This window comes from Eublepharis macularius, chromosome 16, assembly GCF_028583425.1.
Source record: "Eublepharis macularius isolate TG4126 chromosome 16, MPM_Emac_v1.0, whole genome shotgun sequence".
Lineage (NCBI taxonomy): Eukaryota > Metazoa > Chordata > Lepidosauria > Squamata > Eublepharidae > Eublepharis > Eublepharis macularius.
The window spans coordinates 22,924,468-22,938,648 of NC_072805.1; the positions used below are offsets into that span (position 1 = coordinate 22,924,468).

At 43.3% G+C, this 14,181-nt stretch overlaps 1 protein-coding gene across 1 annotated transcript in view; it reads left to right on the forward strand.

Annotated features, from left to right (window-relative positions):
* LOC129343868 (polycystic kidney disease protein 1-like 2) overlaps positions 1-14,181 on the forward strand; it is a 63,819-nt gene that overhangs the window by 44,437 nt on the left and 5,201 nt on the right. Inside the window, exons 31-38 of the mRNA XM_055000250.1 lie at positions 320-542; positions 1,090-1,321; positions 4,444-4,540; positions 8,139-8,279; positions 9,022-9,207; positions 10,923-11,250; positions 12,826-12,959; positions 13,147-13,274. Coding sequence (XP_054856225.1) covers positions 320-542; positions 1,090-1,321; positions 4,444-4,540; positions 8,139-8,279; positions 9,022-9,207; positions 10,923-11,250; positions 12,826-12,959; positions 13,147-13,274 — 1,469 coding nt within the window. The remainder of the gene's footprint in view (positions 1-319; positions 543-1,089; positions 1,322-4,443; positions 4,541-8,138; positions 8,280-9,021; positions 9,208-10,922; positions 11,251-12,825; positions 12,960-13,146; positions 13,275-14,181) is intronic.

Sequence of the window (14,181 nt, forward strand, 5' to 3'; positions counted from 1 at the left end):
CTCCATAAGTCTTCAAGGCAAGTGATGTGCAGAAAGGTGGTTTTCTTTATCTGCCTCTGCCTAGCAACCCTGGTCTCCCATCCAAGTTCTAATCAGGGCCAACCCTGCTTAGCTTCCAAGATCTGACAAGACTGAGCTAGCCTGGGCAAGAATCCTATTGCTTTACGTACAACTTATAATTTAGGGTTTTTTTTTAAAAAAATGCATTTAGAGGCCTCTTATAATCTGAAGCCCTAAACTGTAGTTAAGCTTGTGTGTAAATCCGGCTCTGCAAAGGAATTAAAATATAAACGAAACCCATTTCCTTCTTTTTGCACAGAAAGGATCCCAACTCCAGAGAGACAGATGGGTGAAAGGCTGAAACACCGGGACTACAACCGTTGCCTCTACATGCAGCTGCAGAATGTAGAGACAGAACTGGGTCTACTGGGAGCTCACCGATTCCAGAACCCACAAAGCTATTCCCAGGCTGTACGGCAGGTTCAGCATATGAAGGACTTCCTGGAAAGTCAGCTCTGTCCTGCAGCATCGATCAGTGAGAGGTAAGGCAATGGGTTCAAGGAAGGCCAGCTGCCAGCCACACCTGTAGCTTCCAGGCAAAATGAAGTGCTTCTCATCTTCTTCCTCGTATTCCTGAAGAATATCACATATTGCAGAATCAGACCAGTCATCCATCTAGTTCACTGTCTTGTTTACAACAGTGGCCAGCCCTGAAGGGCACTGAATGCCCTTTGGATGTTGTCTCCTAGCGCTGGTATTCAGAGGTTTGATGCTTCTGAATACAGAGGTTCCTTTTAGACACCGTGGCTTGATAGTCACTGACAGACCTCTCTTTTATCAATCTCTCTTATCTTATTTTAAAGTCATCCATGCACAGGCAGTGAATCCCATAATTTAATTACACACTGATTAAAGAATTACTCCCCCCGCCCACCCTCAAAAATTGACTACTATTTTTAGCATGCCAAGGGCTTCAAAAGTTTTTGCAGTGGGTCACTGTTACTTCTGCATTTGTTAATTCACTACACACTGCTTTGGTCTGTTGCACATGTTCTACGAGGCAACTACTCAACTTTCTTGGTTCACTAGGGGCTCACCTACTCCCAGCCTTCCAGGAGAGGGTAAGAGGGACCCAACACCCAGAGGCCTGCCCTGGTGGTCTGTGTTCATTGGCTGGTTCCTGGTGGCCGTCACTAGTGGTGTATCTGGATTCTTCACAATGCTTTATGGGCTACATTATGGCAAGGAGAACTCCATCAAGTGGCTGATCTCCATGGCCATCTCCTTCTTTGAAAGCCTTTTCATCACACAGCCCTTAAAGGTAAGCTCCCATCTCTCATGTGTGTTAGCTAGGTAGGAATTGGCTGCTATTTGGCTATTTATTGGTTGCTATTTGTTCGAATAGAGGTGACTCAGAGTGGAAGTACATGTTGCAAATTACCTGGGGATGCTCAAGTGCAAGATTTTATATGTGGTCCTCAATTCATGCGCAGGCTGCCTCTTGTTCAGCACACGTTCATGCTGCTTTCACAGGAGCTCTTTGTGTGATTGCATTTGCAAATAAGTATGAACACCACCACCGAGTTCAAGTTCGAGTTCGCAGTGAGAACTCTCAGGGATGGACACTGTAGAGCAAGTATTGTAAGATCCCTGACTTTCCAATTTGCATTTCTTTAAGGTGTGAGAAAGTGTCAAAATCTGCATTTCAATGAATGGATGTGGGAGGTGGGGGAAACTGGGGATTTTATTGGCAATTGCAAATACAGAATTTCTTATCAAAAATTAACTACAGGGGTAGCAAAAAAAAAAAGTATAGCCAGAGCTATTTCTTTATAGAAACAGAATGAACTGTTTGCATCAACTTCAAACCACATTGTAATCAGAAGAGAAAAATGGAAAACATTGGTGCCTAACAATATTTTTTTTTTAAAAAGAAGCAATGGAGCCTGGGATACTTTTAGCAGTCGAGGAGGAACTGATATTGAACGTGTGAATGTACGCATGCGGAGCAAATTGAAGTATGACTGTGTGAGCTAGTGCATCGTTAAGTTGGAGGGGAGACACATGAAATTAGGTTCACTTGAACGTCCCTAGGTATTTCGTTTATTTCCACCCTCAGTATGCCTGCACACTGGGGGCAGTTTTTCCCCCTTTACATTAGAAACTGACTATATGTTTTTGTTGCCCCTCTTTGTCTGATCTGGAAGTTTCCCACACTTCCTTCCCTTTCTTTGCCTTTTGCTCCCTCTCTTCTGCTGGTCTTGCAAGAAGCAAGATGTTTATGCAGAGTTCTCTTGTGCAAGCTTGCAAGAGGCACACCAATACCCCTACGCATCTGCAGCTGGATTAGCTGTCCACTTGTAATAGGGAACACTGTTGTTGAGATTAGGACCGTTTTTGCACGGCTTACCTCAACCTGGAACGCTGCGCAAAATGCTGAAAAAAACCGTGGAAGATCGTGTTTTCTCGCGCAAGTTTTGCACGATGTTGCGCAACATCGTGCAAAACTCACGCGAGAAAACATGATCTTCCGCAGTTTTTTTGGCATGTTGCGCAGCGTTCCGGGTTGAGGTAAGCCGTGCGGAAACGACCTAGCTTTCTATTTTTTCTTCTGCTACTACAAAATTGCAAGTGGATGTGAATCAGCTTCAATAAAATTAAGTTTTATCTGTTGCAATATACTGGCTTGGAGAGTGTTTCACCACATGATTCCACACTTTCCTGTCTGTGCAGCATTGCTGCATTAACTAATATCCCCAATACTACTTCCTTTTTTTTTCCAGATAAAAACTTTATTGGAAAAGAAAAAGACAATAACAATACATAAAAAAGACATAAACAGAATATATAACAGCACGTTTAGGCTCGAAAATATTGCTCCTCTCCATGTCCTTACTTTATACTCACTATATACTCAGCACTTTATATTCCTTACTTTATACTCAGCATTTTATATTCAGCATTATTCTCAATATTTTATATTAAACGTTTTAAAATATTAATTTTCTAATTAGTCTGCTTCCATGAAAACTATTCTTAGTTTTTCTTAATTATCAGCTACATGACCAAAAAGGACATTCCATTTTTCCTGAAGTTCTAAGATTGGTCTGTTATGCATATAGGAAGTTAATTTGGCCATAGACACATATTCACGCAATTTGTTAATCCACTCAGACAATCTGGACAAGAATTTGTCTTCCATTTTGTTGCGAATACTACCCTTGTCACTTTCACCATATATTTAAAAAGTTCGCTATGTACTTTTGTAATATTTCTAAGTAAGATATTTTTAGAATTCAGCACAAAGCAAAACTTTAATATCTGTTGCATCTCTTCATGAATTTTAATCCAATATTGTCTTGCCTTCTTACATGTCCACATATGATAGAACGTTGCATCCATACATTGGCGTTTCCGGCACCTTCCACTATAATCCTTATTGGTTCTTGCAAGATCCTTGGGAGTGATATACCATCTAAAAAACATTTTGTGCCAATTCTCTCTTAACATTTGACAGTCTGAAAATTTGATTTCTTTTGTCCATAAGTTTTCCCATTGAGCCAAAACTACTTACATTTGCTAATATAGGATGACACTGTTGGATGTTCCATTTTTGACCACAACTGGATAATCTGGGGAGCGTCATTATTTCATAAACACTGAGTTGGATCCAGCCAGTTTTTCCACACTATCTTGCCCAATTCCCCTCCTTGCTACAGCTCCCATTCCATACAGCTTTTGTCTGTGCATGATCCCAAGTATAGACTTTTCTGGGTGGTCAAAGGAAATGCCACTATCTATTTGAACCAGCAAAAAGATAGTTGGATCCAAACCATTTTTCTTCCTTTGAAGAAGAGACTTTAATGTATATTGTCAATCCTTTAAGTGCTCCCCCCCCCCCTCCGTTTTGCTTTGCTTGTTGCTAGGCTGAGATCAAAAGGACTGATATGAAAGCATCTATGTAGATGAGAGATTGCAGACTTTTCCTTTAAATTTAATTTATAGTGCCCCTGCAGGATATGACTATATCATAAATATAAGTTAGTTTCAAGCCTGTTTGATTTAAATGAATCCCTCTAATAGATTCTTGGAATTGTGGCTACAGGTAGGATATGATAACATTAATACAGTTCTCTGCACCTCCATAAAAATACATCATCTTGGGGAGTTCTTGGGGGTTGGGTTGGGGAACCAGGACAAGTCAACCAGATTCAAACCTGTTGTAAGATCTTTGGACTGTCTCTCTGTGAAGATAATTGAATCGTTGCCTCATGTTTAGAGTCTCTGTTTATGGACCTTGTCTTCATTTAGAAAGCAAAACAGAATGGACCATTCTCTTTTCATCAGAGCAAATGGGACAGCAAGATGTCAGAACTCAGCCATTTTCAGAACAAATCATGTCAGCACAAACGTGTCTCTCAATTTGTAACCTGTATTTTCCAGGTTCTGGGATTTGCTGCTTTCTTCGCCCTGGTTCTGAAAAAGGTGGAGCAGGAAGACGAGGAGAACACAGCTATTGACGGATCACTGTCTGCCCCAGGTAGTTTGTCAAGCTATTCAACATGAACAGTCCTTGATGGGCTGGACTGTCTTTGAAATGTAATACCCACCAGGCAGAAGGATGTATTTATTTAATTTGGAATTAGCTGGACCGGTAGTTCTTTTACAGGGCTGGTTCCAAGTTTGGGGGAGGGAGCTGGACACAGAAGTCCTGGAACCCCCCTTCCCATCTCTGCTCACCTTCCTGCTCTCACACCTTCCTTTATTCCCACCCTTCCACGTGCCTCCCTTGCCTCTGTATACTTTCCCTGTCTGTTTGCAAGCCCTCCCATTACCAGTGCTCACAGCCACCAGTGCTACAGCCTTGTCTTCAGTGGTCTAGCTGCTCAAGCATCTGGCAGCAACGCATGGGTGGTGGAGAACTGAGGGCAGGAGGGGACAGTAATGGCCCTGCCAGGAGCCCTGCACCCCTGCCCCACCTCAGGGCATGTTGATGCTCTGTGGCTTGATTGGAGAAGGTACGCTGCAGAGGCCCATGATACTGCTTTGGGGGAACTTGCGGCTTAATTTTTTAGGACTCTACTTGGCTCCAGTAGGCTCTGCTTGTATATTTTTCCATACGTAAATATTTCACAGACACTCTAAGGCTGCAATCCTAAGAACACTTTCCTGAGAGTAAGTCCCATTAAATAAAATGGGACTTCTGCCTGAGTAGGTGTGCATAGGATTGTTCTGTTGCCTGTCGTCTCTCTCTCATCTAAAATAAACTACAAACCCTGTAAGGCTGCCCTAGAGACTCTCACCTCTCAGGGAAAGTGTTTAATAGAGATGGGCACGAATTGGAAAAAAACTGAACCATGTGGTTCGTCAAATTTCACAAACCACGAACTTTCACGAACCTGTTCCAGGTTTGCAAACTGGTTCATTGGGTTCATAAAAATGTCACATCCAGGTCAGAAAACCATCACTTCTGGATCAGCAGAAGGTCACTTATGGGCCAGCAGAAGGTCTGCAGGAAGTCCATCCCCTGTTGCCTAGAAAAACTGATTGATTGGCACCAGGCTATCTGCAGTGACGAACCAAAAAACGAACCAAACGAACCAGCCTAAAATTCGTGGCGGTTCATCAGAAATGGGATCTGATGAACCGCTGGTTCACAAACCACAAACTGGCCTGGTTCATGCTTAATTTTGGTTCATATTTTGGTTCGTGCCCATCTCTAGTGTTTAACATTCTTATACTCTCTTGGAATTTATGCACTGGGCATGTCCATTAGTGCTCCGGTGAAATGGCTTTTCACCACAGCAGTTGCACTGAGAAAATTAGCCCTTGACCAAGTCATACTGGATGTTTGCCAAACGTATTTGTAATGTTTCTGAAGTGGAAGTTTGACAGCCAGCTCTTCACTCCTCTGAGCCTTCTTCCCCTTGTGTGAACATCTATTTTTATCTCTCCTCAAGCCAAGCATTTTCTCTCCTCTTGCCTCTTTCAACAGCCATGATGAGTCTTGAATCATTTATGTCATTTAATATCAGTAGCCTTTTGTATGTCCCAATCGTTTTTTGGGTTTTGCCTCTCATTCTTGGTGCTGGGTAAGTGGCTATTTTGTATTGCTAGAGATTCTCTTTTCTCTCTTTTTTCTTTATTTTTTTGGCTGATGTTTTGCTTGTGCATTTTAAAAGATGTAATATCCAGCTTCCTTCTTCAGTAAGTACTCAAGGCAGGTTGGTTACAATTTTTAAAACTTGTAAAACTGTGATATCAGATAAATATTTTTCCATCGAATTCTAATGTGCTTTTTAATTTTTCCTAGCATAAAATCCATTTGGCAACAAGATTATTAAAATCAACTTGAAGTTGTGAGGGAAGAGAGAGTGATTTTTAATTTTGAAATGACAAAAATAGACAATGTCATAGTAATGAACTTATAGCTGGGGTTTCCCGATATGTTCTAGATTGTAGCTGGGGACACACATATCTGAAGGTACTCTGCCTATCTGATAGGGTTGTCAACTCATACCTGGGAAATGCCAGGAGAGTTGGGGGTGGAGCCTGGAGAGGGTGGAGTCTGGGGAGGGGAGGGACCTCAGCAGGGTATAATGCAGCCATTTTCTCCAGGAGAAGTGATTTCTGTCGGCTGGAGATTATTTGTAATTCCAGGAGATCTCCAGCCGCCCCCACCTGCAGGCTGGCAACCCTACTGTCTTAGACCTTAGGCCTGTTTAGGTTCTCTCAACATGCCCTGTAACCATTGCCAAATTTTGGGATAAGGTGCATAAGCTACAGTTTGGGGCAGGGGGGCCCAGCTTAGTTGACCATGTGAGTATTTCTGGATTGTTGAGAGGAGGTAGTGGGCACCTCTACCTCCACAAAATGGATTGGGACACAAAAAGTTGGGAAGTTCCAAGCCAGCCATAGAAGGGAAATTCCTCCCATGATATTTCTGAAAGGCTGCTCCTGTCCTAAAGGCACAAAGGTGATGCCTTTCTGGCATCTTCTGAAGAGCTTCCTGCTTCAAGAAAGGGAGGAGAGCCAACATCGGCCCTTTGCTTTAGGGAACAGATGTTTTGGAGAAGAAGAAAAGTGGCTACCAGGAAACACTGGTGGATACCAGTGTGTCCCTTGGCATCGTGATAGGGATCACTGTGTAGGGCCGGACAATACGAGACGGATCTAAATAAGAAAAAAAAGGCTTAGATTTGTGTGTGTGTGTGTGACTTTGTCTTTGTACATGTCTTTGTTTTGTGTTTATGTCCTTGTATGTGTCTTTTACAATGGCAGCAGACACTTGAGCCTCTGGCCTTGCTTGGTCTTTGCTTGGTCAGGAGTGAGGGTGGTCTGACACCACCCACCCAAGCCACAGTACAACCAGGGGTGCTCACAGGGGACAGCCTGCAGGGATGGCTGCTCAGGAAAGAAGCAACCCAGCAGGCAACTGGCCTCTGAAGTAAGAGCCAGCTCTGCAAATGAGGTGGTGGGGAAAGGTTTCTGACATAATGCCAGAGGGGTGAAGGAGAAGGAACCTGCACAGGCCAATGAGTGCTTTCCTTCAGTCCCCAGGACCTCCAGGTCACATTGGAGGGGTGGAAAGGGCCACGAGGGCATGGCATCCCACTGGTTATTTGAAGAGGCAGTCCAGGGAGATTGTAGTTGAGGCTGCTCAAAGCACAGGGGAACAGAGGCTAGTGGAGAGGAGGAGGATTTTAGTGTTGCAGCCCGCTCCCTTCTTCTCATGATAGGGCCCACTAGCGGTAGGAGCAGTATATGGTGTGCCAGGATCAGGAGGACCCCCACAGTAGATGTGCAGAAATAAAGCTTTCATATTTATGTTCTGTGTCCTTTCCATGTATCGTTTTTATTGCACGGGGCCTCTCAAACTAACCTGTGTTAGGGCCTCATTGTATCTTCATCCAGCCTTGCTGTTAACTAAACTGTCTTTGTGCTCATTCAGTTGCTCTTTCTCTCTCCAGTTACACTCCCTTCCCCTAACCCTGTCCCTCCCAAGCTTCACTCCCAATCTCCAGGAATTTCTCAGCCCAGAGCTGGCAATCCTAGGAAAGGTCCAGCCCCACCTGGAGTTGTTTGCAACCCTAAGATCCATGCAGTAAAAGGCTGCCATCTCCTGTTTTTGCATGCAGGTGACTCAAACCCTCTCTTTGGAGCCCGCAGAGACAGTGGGAGCAACATCTACCAGCCTCCCCCTGCTACCGATGTTGAGAAAATGAAGAACAACCACATAAAGGAGCAGAAAGCATTTGCCCTGATTAGAGAAATATTGGGTATTTTTGTGCTTATATTCTGTGTGTGTGTGTGTGTGTGTGTGTGTGTGTGTGTTGAAACAAGGTCAGCCTGATATAACCCCCCACAGAGCAACATGGGATGGGAATAGAGTTTGAGAATTCACAAGGTTAAACAAAGTATGAGATGAGGTTTGAGCTGTATCATAAAGTTTCATCCCTAGTTCTTAACTGGTATACATGTGTTTGAACAGAAACTCTGCAGACAGCAGGTGGGAGCTCACATGACTGAGTGTTTGGCCATTTTAAAAAATGTCCTTGACCATAGAAAGCAAGCATATCAGGAAGAAAGTTAGGCTATTGTAATTTTGACCTTCAGTAAGTAAGGGGAGAATTTGGTAGAGGAAAGGGGTGGGAGATGCCACCATTGAATCCTCTCCCATTTCCTATTTAACGGTATATACAAAATCTCCATGTTGAAATCTGGCAACCCTATCTTTGACCCGCAACCAAACTTTATTCAAGGAAGAAGCGCCAGCTGGCCAGGGGTTCACAAAATCCATCTCTCCATATCTCATCCTAGAATCTTGTGTCAAAGATGTAACAGGAGCCACATTCTAGCTTCCTACAGATCTGTGGGAACTGCTTTCAGACTGTCAAAGAGGACCTGGGATAAGGGGTCATCATAGCCTGGCAATGATAGCATTCCAGCAGGTACCCATGAAATGGGTTTTGAAATGGAAACCCAACTGCTCTCACTCTCTCTCTCTTTGTCCTTTTCCAGCCTACTTGGGTTTCTTGTGGATGTTGTTGTTGGTTGCCTACGGCCAGCGTGATCCTAACTCCTATTACCTGAATAAACATATCGAGAGTAGCTTCACCGATGGATTCCAAGATATCTTCAGTTATCAGGATTTCTTCAAGTGGGCCCGGACAACTTTAGTCAACAATTTATATGGCCCATATCAAGGTATGAAGACTCCATGCTGAGGGATGATGTACTAATGCCTCTCTGACAGATTATCATCCAAACTGTTCTTGGAAACCAAAAGAAATTAGAGAGTCTCCTCCAGTTTCCTTGTTGTATGGAAGAGCCAGCTCCAGGTTGGGAAATTCCTGGAGATTTGGGGGGTGGAGTCTGAGGAGAGTGGGATTGGGGGAGGCGAGGGACCTCCGTGGTGTTTAATGCCATAGAGTCCACCTTCAAAGGCAGTGATTTTCTCCAGCCAAACTGATTTGTTGCCTGGAGAGCCGTTGTAATTTCAGGAGATCTCCAGCTACCACTTGGAGCTTGGGAACCTTATTTCCTTAGCATCTGAAGGAGAGAGCTTTGACTCTTGAAAGCTTATACTCTAAAAATCTTGTTGGTCTCTAAAGTGCCACAGGACTCTAATCCTGCTGTTTTACTGTAGACCAACACAGCTACCTACCTGAAACTATCTCCTACAGTTAGAATAAACCCTGTCCTAATGTTTCAGCTTCATCTGCTTACCCGCTAATCTTCCTGTGGTTTCCACTGTGAATAGGATAAATAGTTCCTTCCCTCTTCATTCCAAACCATGAGACTTTTAAATCAGGCAAAAATAATAGGGGAGTCTTGAGGCACCTTAAAGACGAATTAAGTTTATTATAGCATAAATTTTTGTGAGGCAGAGCTCACTTCATCAGATACGTGCAGTGATACATTCAGTTGGCAATGTGATTTATACCCAAGTCTAAAGAAAACAGAAAGTTGGTAGACGTGGGTGGGAGAAAGCTCAGTAGGCCCTCTTCTCCAAGTGTATGACATTATGTTGCAGAATAAAAATGTAAACAAGACTTGGTCAAAAAAGTAAAAGATTCTCCTATGGCCTAGTTTCAGGTGGGTCTATAGTAGAACAGCAAGATCCAAGTCCTGAAGTACCTTAAAGACCAACAAGATTTCCAAGGTATGACCTTTCAAGAGTCAAAATGAAGGGAGCTTTGGAATGTCACAGGTCTCCGTCTGATGAAGGGAGTTTTGACTCATGCAAGCTTACATTCTGGAAATCGCATTGGTCTTTAAGGTGCTGCTGGATTTGAATCTTGTTCACCTATGGCCTAAGGAAGCATTAAATTTCACATCACTTGCTACCTGATTCTTTAACTGAAGATGCCCACACTTGAACCTGAGGCCTTCTGCATGCAAACCTGATGCTGTACCACTGAGCCATGGCTCCCTCCATAAATGTACAGGGGCTGAATCCACACACCCGCGGAGCGTCCCGGCGTTGCGCTAAATGTTCACTAAACACCCGGAAGTGTAGCGTCTTTCTAGCGCGATTTCTGAATCGCACTAGAAAGACGCTACACTTCCAGGTGTTTAGCGAACATTTAGTGCAATGCTGGGACGCTCCGCGGGTGTGTGGATTCAGCCAGGGTGTACTGCTCCCTCCTAGCAACAGGAAACCGCTGGGGAATTTAACTCAGCTGCCTCAGCATGGCAAGACATAGACTTACTGAGCATCCAAATAGCAGTACTGTGTTAAAAAATTCCCTCGTATTAAATATGACACAATATTTGGTAATTCAACAAGAACAAAATAATCCAGGGACAGAACTTTTTGCAGGGGTCAAATGTACTTCGAAAGTGTTGTGACGGGTTTTGTAGAATGGTGAATAACAATTTCTGGTTCTTCTTTTGCCACCCCCTTAAATCCCAACTAGGCTTCATCACAGATGGGAATTCCAAGCTGGTGGGCAGTGCTCGGATTCGTCAAGTGAGGGTAAAGGGTGACACCTGCCCCATAGATCCTAGATTGCTGCTGACTGTTCAAGAATGCCACGCATCTTATTCTTTTGATGCAGAAGACAGGTCAGACTATGGAGAATGCTGGAATGTCTCTTCCACGGATAATTCTTCAGAGCTGAGTTCTGCATGGCAATATCAGAGCCAATCCAAACTGAGAGGGCACTCAATCTGGGGTAAACTGGCAGTCTACAGAGGTGGAGGATATGTGGTTCACCTGGGGACAGATTCCCGTAATGCTTCCAGGTACCCTTTCCATGATACTTTTGTTGCAATCTATGCAATGATAATCATATGTTCATGGATATGGGGAATTTTGAATACTGAAGTGCTTCATATGCATTACATACACATATCCTTACAACAGTACTGGCAAGCTCTGGAGGCACATGAAACAGCCACCTTGCAGGTCTCGATTGGAGACTGCCTAGGAATCCTACGGGATTTCTCCCATGCTGTCTTTGCATCATGAACCCTTGCTATTGCCCCTTTGCAGATAGAAATACAAGAACCCATAGGATGTCTGTATTATTTTTTCTCCCTTCTGGGACAAGTATTGGCTCTCAGATGAGGGATTTAGATCACAAAAAGTGTGCGAAGGAAAGGGTTAAGTCTTCCCTGTGTTCTTTACAATCCCAATCTAAATCAGAGCCCTACAGTTCTGCAATATAAAGTTTTAAAAACAACAGCAGAGATTTTCAGGTGGGAAGCCATGTTGGTGTGTAGTAAAAGAGCAAGATTTGGGTCCAGTAGCACCATAGAGACCAATTAGTTTTCCAAGGTGTGAGATTAGAATCTGACAAAGGGAGCTCTGACTCTGGAAAGCTCACACCGTAGAAATCTAGTTGGTTTCTAAGGTGCTACTGGACCCGAATCTTGCTCGACAACAGATACGTTCACAGATCTCTCATCCTCACATCTAGTTGGCCTCAGGTCACCATGGCTGTTTCCACACAGCTTACCTTCTTCCGAAAACGTCCAAAAAACAGTGTCTTTGTGCACAAAATCGTGCCAGGAAGACGCTGTTATTGCGCAAGAAGACGCTGTTATCGCAGAAGACAGCGCCTTCTCGTGCAATTTCGCGCAATAACAGTATGCGAAGATGCTGTTTTTCGGAAGTTTTCGGAAGAAGGTAAGCCATGTGGAAACGGCCCATGTGAGCATATGGCAGAGACATGATTTAAATAAACTAGCTGGACTAACGATTCATATACCTCTTAGCTATATTTTAAAGTTCATAATCTACATATTAAGGACATGTCCACATTTCAAAATTAAAGTTGGCTTAGCTATTGCCAGGACTTGAGAACTGTACTCCTCTGGAATTCCTGTCAGAAGTTCATCATCACTCTCTCCAAAGATTACTGTTTATTTGATTAATTTTCTTTGAAAACAGGGATAGCCTGCCTTTCCTCCTAGGATCCCATGGCAGCTAACAACATGCCAGATCCATGATCAAAACAATCTAGAAATAATCTATGCCATACAAATAAAACAAGGCAGCCCCCAGAGCTTCCAGTTTAATAAACCAGGCCCATGAAGGACAATTATAAAGCCAATCAGCTCTCTTTGCTTTATGATTAAAACATTATTTTGAAATTGTTATCTACTCATCAATGCCCGTCAGTGTGTGATGGGCGGACATCCAAGCCCATTTCGGAGTTGGGCTTCCTTTCTCCATCAGCTCAGAGAGGAGGAGAACTAGAGGAAGGGGACAAATGTTGGTGTGTGGGTGTGCAACACATTTTGCAGTTTCCTACCATTTTTAACACCATAGTATAGATGAGGGCTCTCACACTCTTTGTGTTTGTTCGTTGGCAGAATTCTCGAGTACCTCTTCAACAACATCTGGTTGGACATCTTTACAAGAGCCGTGTTTGTTGAGTTTACGGTCTACAACGCCAATGTGAACCTCTTCTGCATCATAAGCCTCATGTTTGAAACCAACGCTTTAGGTGAGCATTGCAGGGCCTGATTCAGATTGGGACCGTGGCAGTGGGGGAGGGGGGAGCCTCTACCTCCCTCTCACTGTGCCGCTTTTTGGAAGCACAAAACCCACACAGAATTGCTTTGAATGCATGGGAAACCAAATTTAGCCTGCAGAGCAGAATGGTGACATGCGCACCCCCTTTGATTTCACAGGGGCCTTCTTCACACGGGCTGAGCTGCAGAGTGTCCGGCTTTATCCATACACAGATGGTCTACATATCTTTGTGGTAGCAGCAGAAGTGATTTATTTCCTCTTTGTCATCTACTACATGGTAGAACAGGTAGGACCGTTCAGGAAGCTTCGCTTATCATCACACTGAAAGCCCTTGTGAACACATAAAGCTGCCTAATATTGAATCAGGCCCTTGGTCCATCCAAGTTTATATTGCCGACTGACTATTTCATCTGCCTTTCACATTCACATAGGAAAAAGGCGCCAGGAAAGGCAATTCTGGTGGCTGCTCCTTGACTTCTGAGAAACATTTATAAGTTTATTTACAAGAATTCTACCCTACCTCTCAGTTGTAGGTTTCTGAGGCAGCCTCCAAAAATAAACCCCACATAAAATCAAAATGTGATTAATAATTAACAAAACAATAAAACATTAAACCCCGGAAAAAGCAAACCAATATAACAGCATAAAAATCAATACCACAAATGTGGAGTTCATCCATCTCAGACACGCCTATGGCAAATTCTGAACCTTGTTCCTTCAAAGCATGGCAACAGCTATTTTATCTGGCCTGAATGTTGATGCCCAGAATGCAACTGGAACTCAAGCATATATTGTGCTTTTACTGAGATATATTATTAACTAGATGTATTTTGTGTAAAGTTGCTACCCGCACTGATATCTAGAGTTAGAACGAGCAAGATACGTAAACAAATCAATCATCCCCTCTCCTGCATACCTTCTGATGACTTAATAACAATATTTGGCATTCATTAAATTCCTAAATACTCAAAAGCATTTAATAATTCTTAGTAAGCCTCACTGCAATGCTTAAGGACGGCTATTATTTATTTATTTATTTCAGATTTCTATTCCACCCTCCCCGCGAGCAGGCTCAGGGCAGATAACAACAAATTAAAATACAATTTTAAAAAATCACATACATTAAAAACAACACATTTAAAACAGGATGGTGGACAGCCTTCGCAGGGAGCGTTAAGATTTATACACACCTT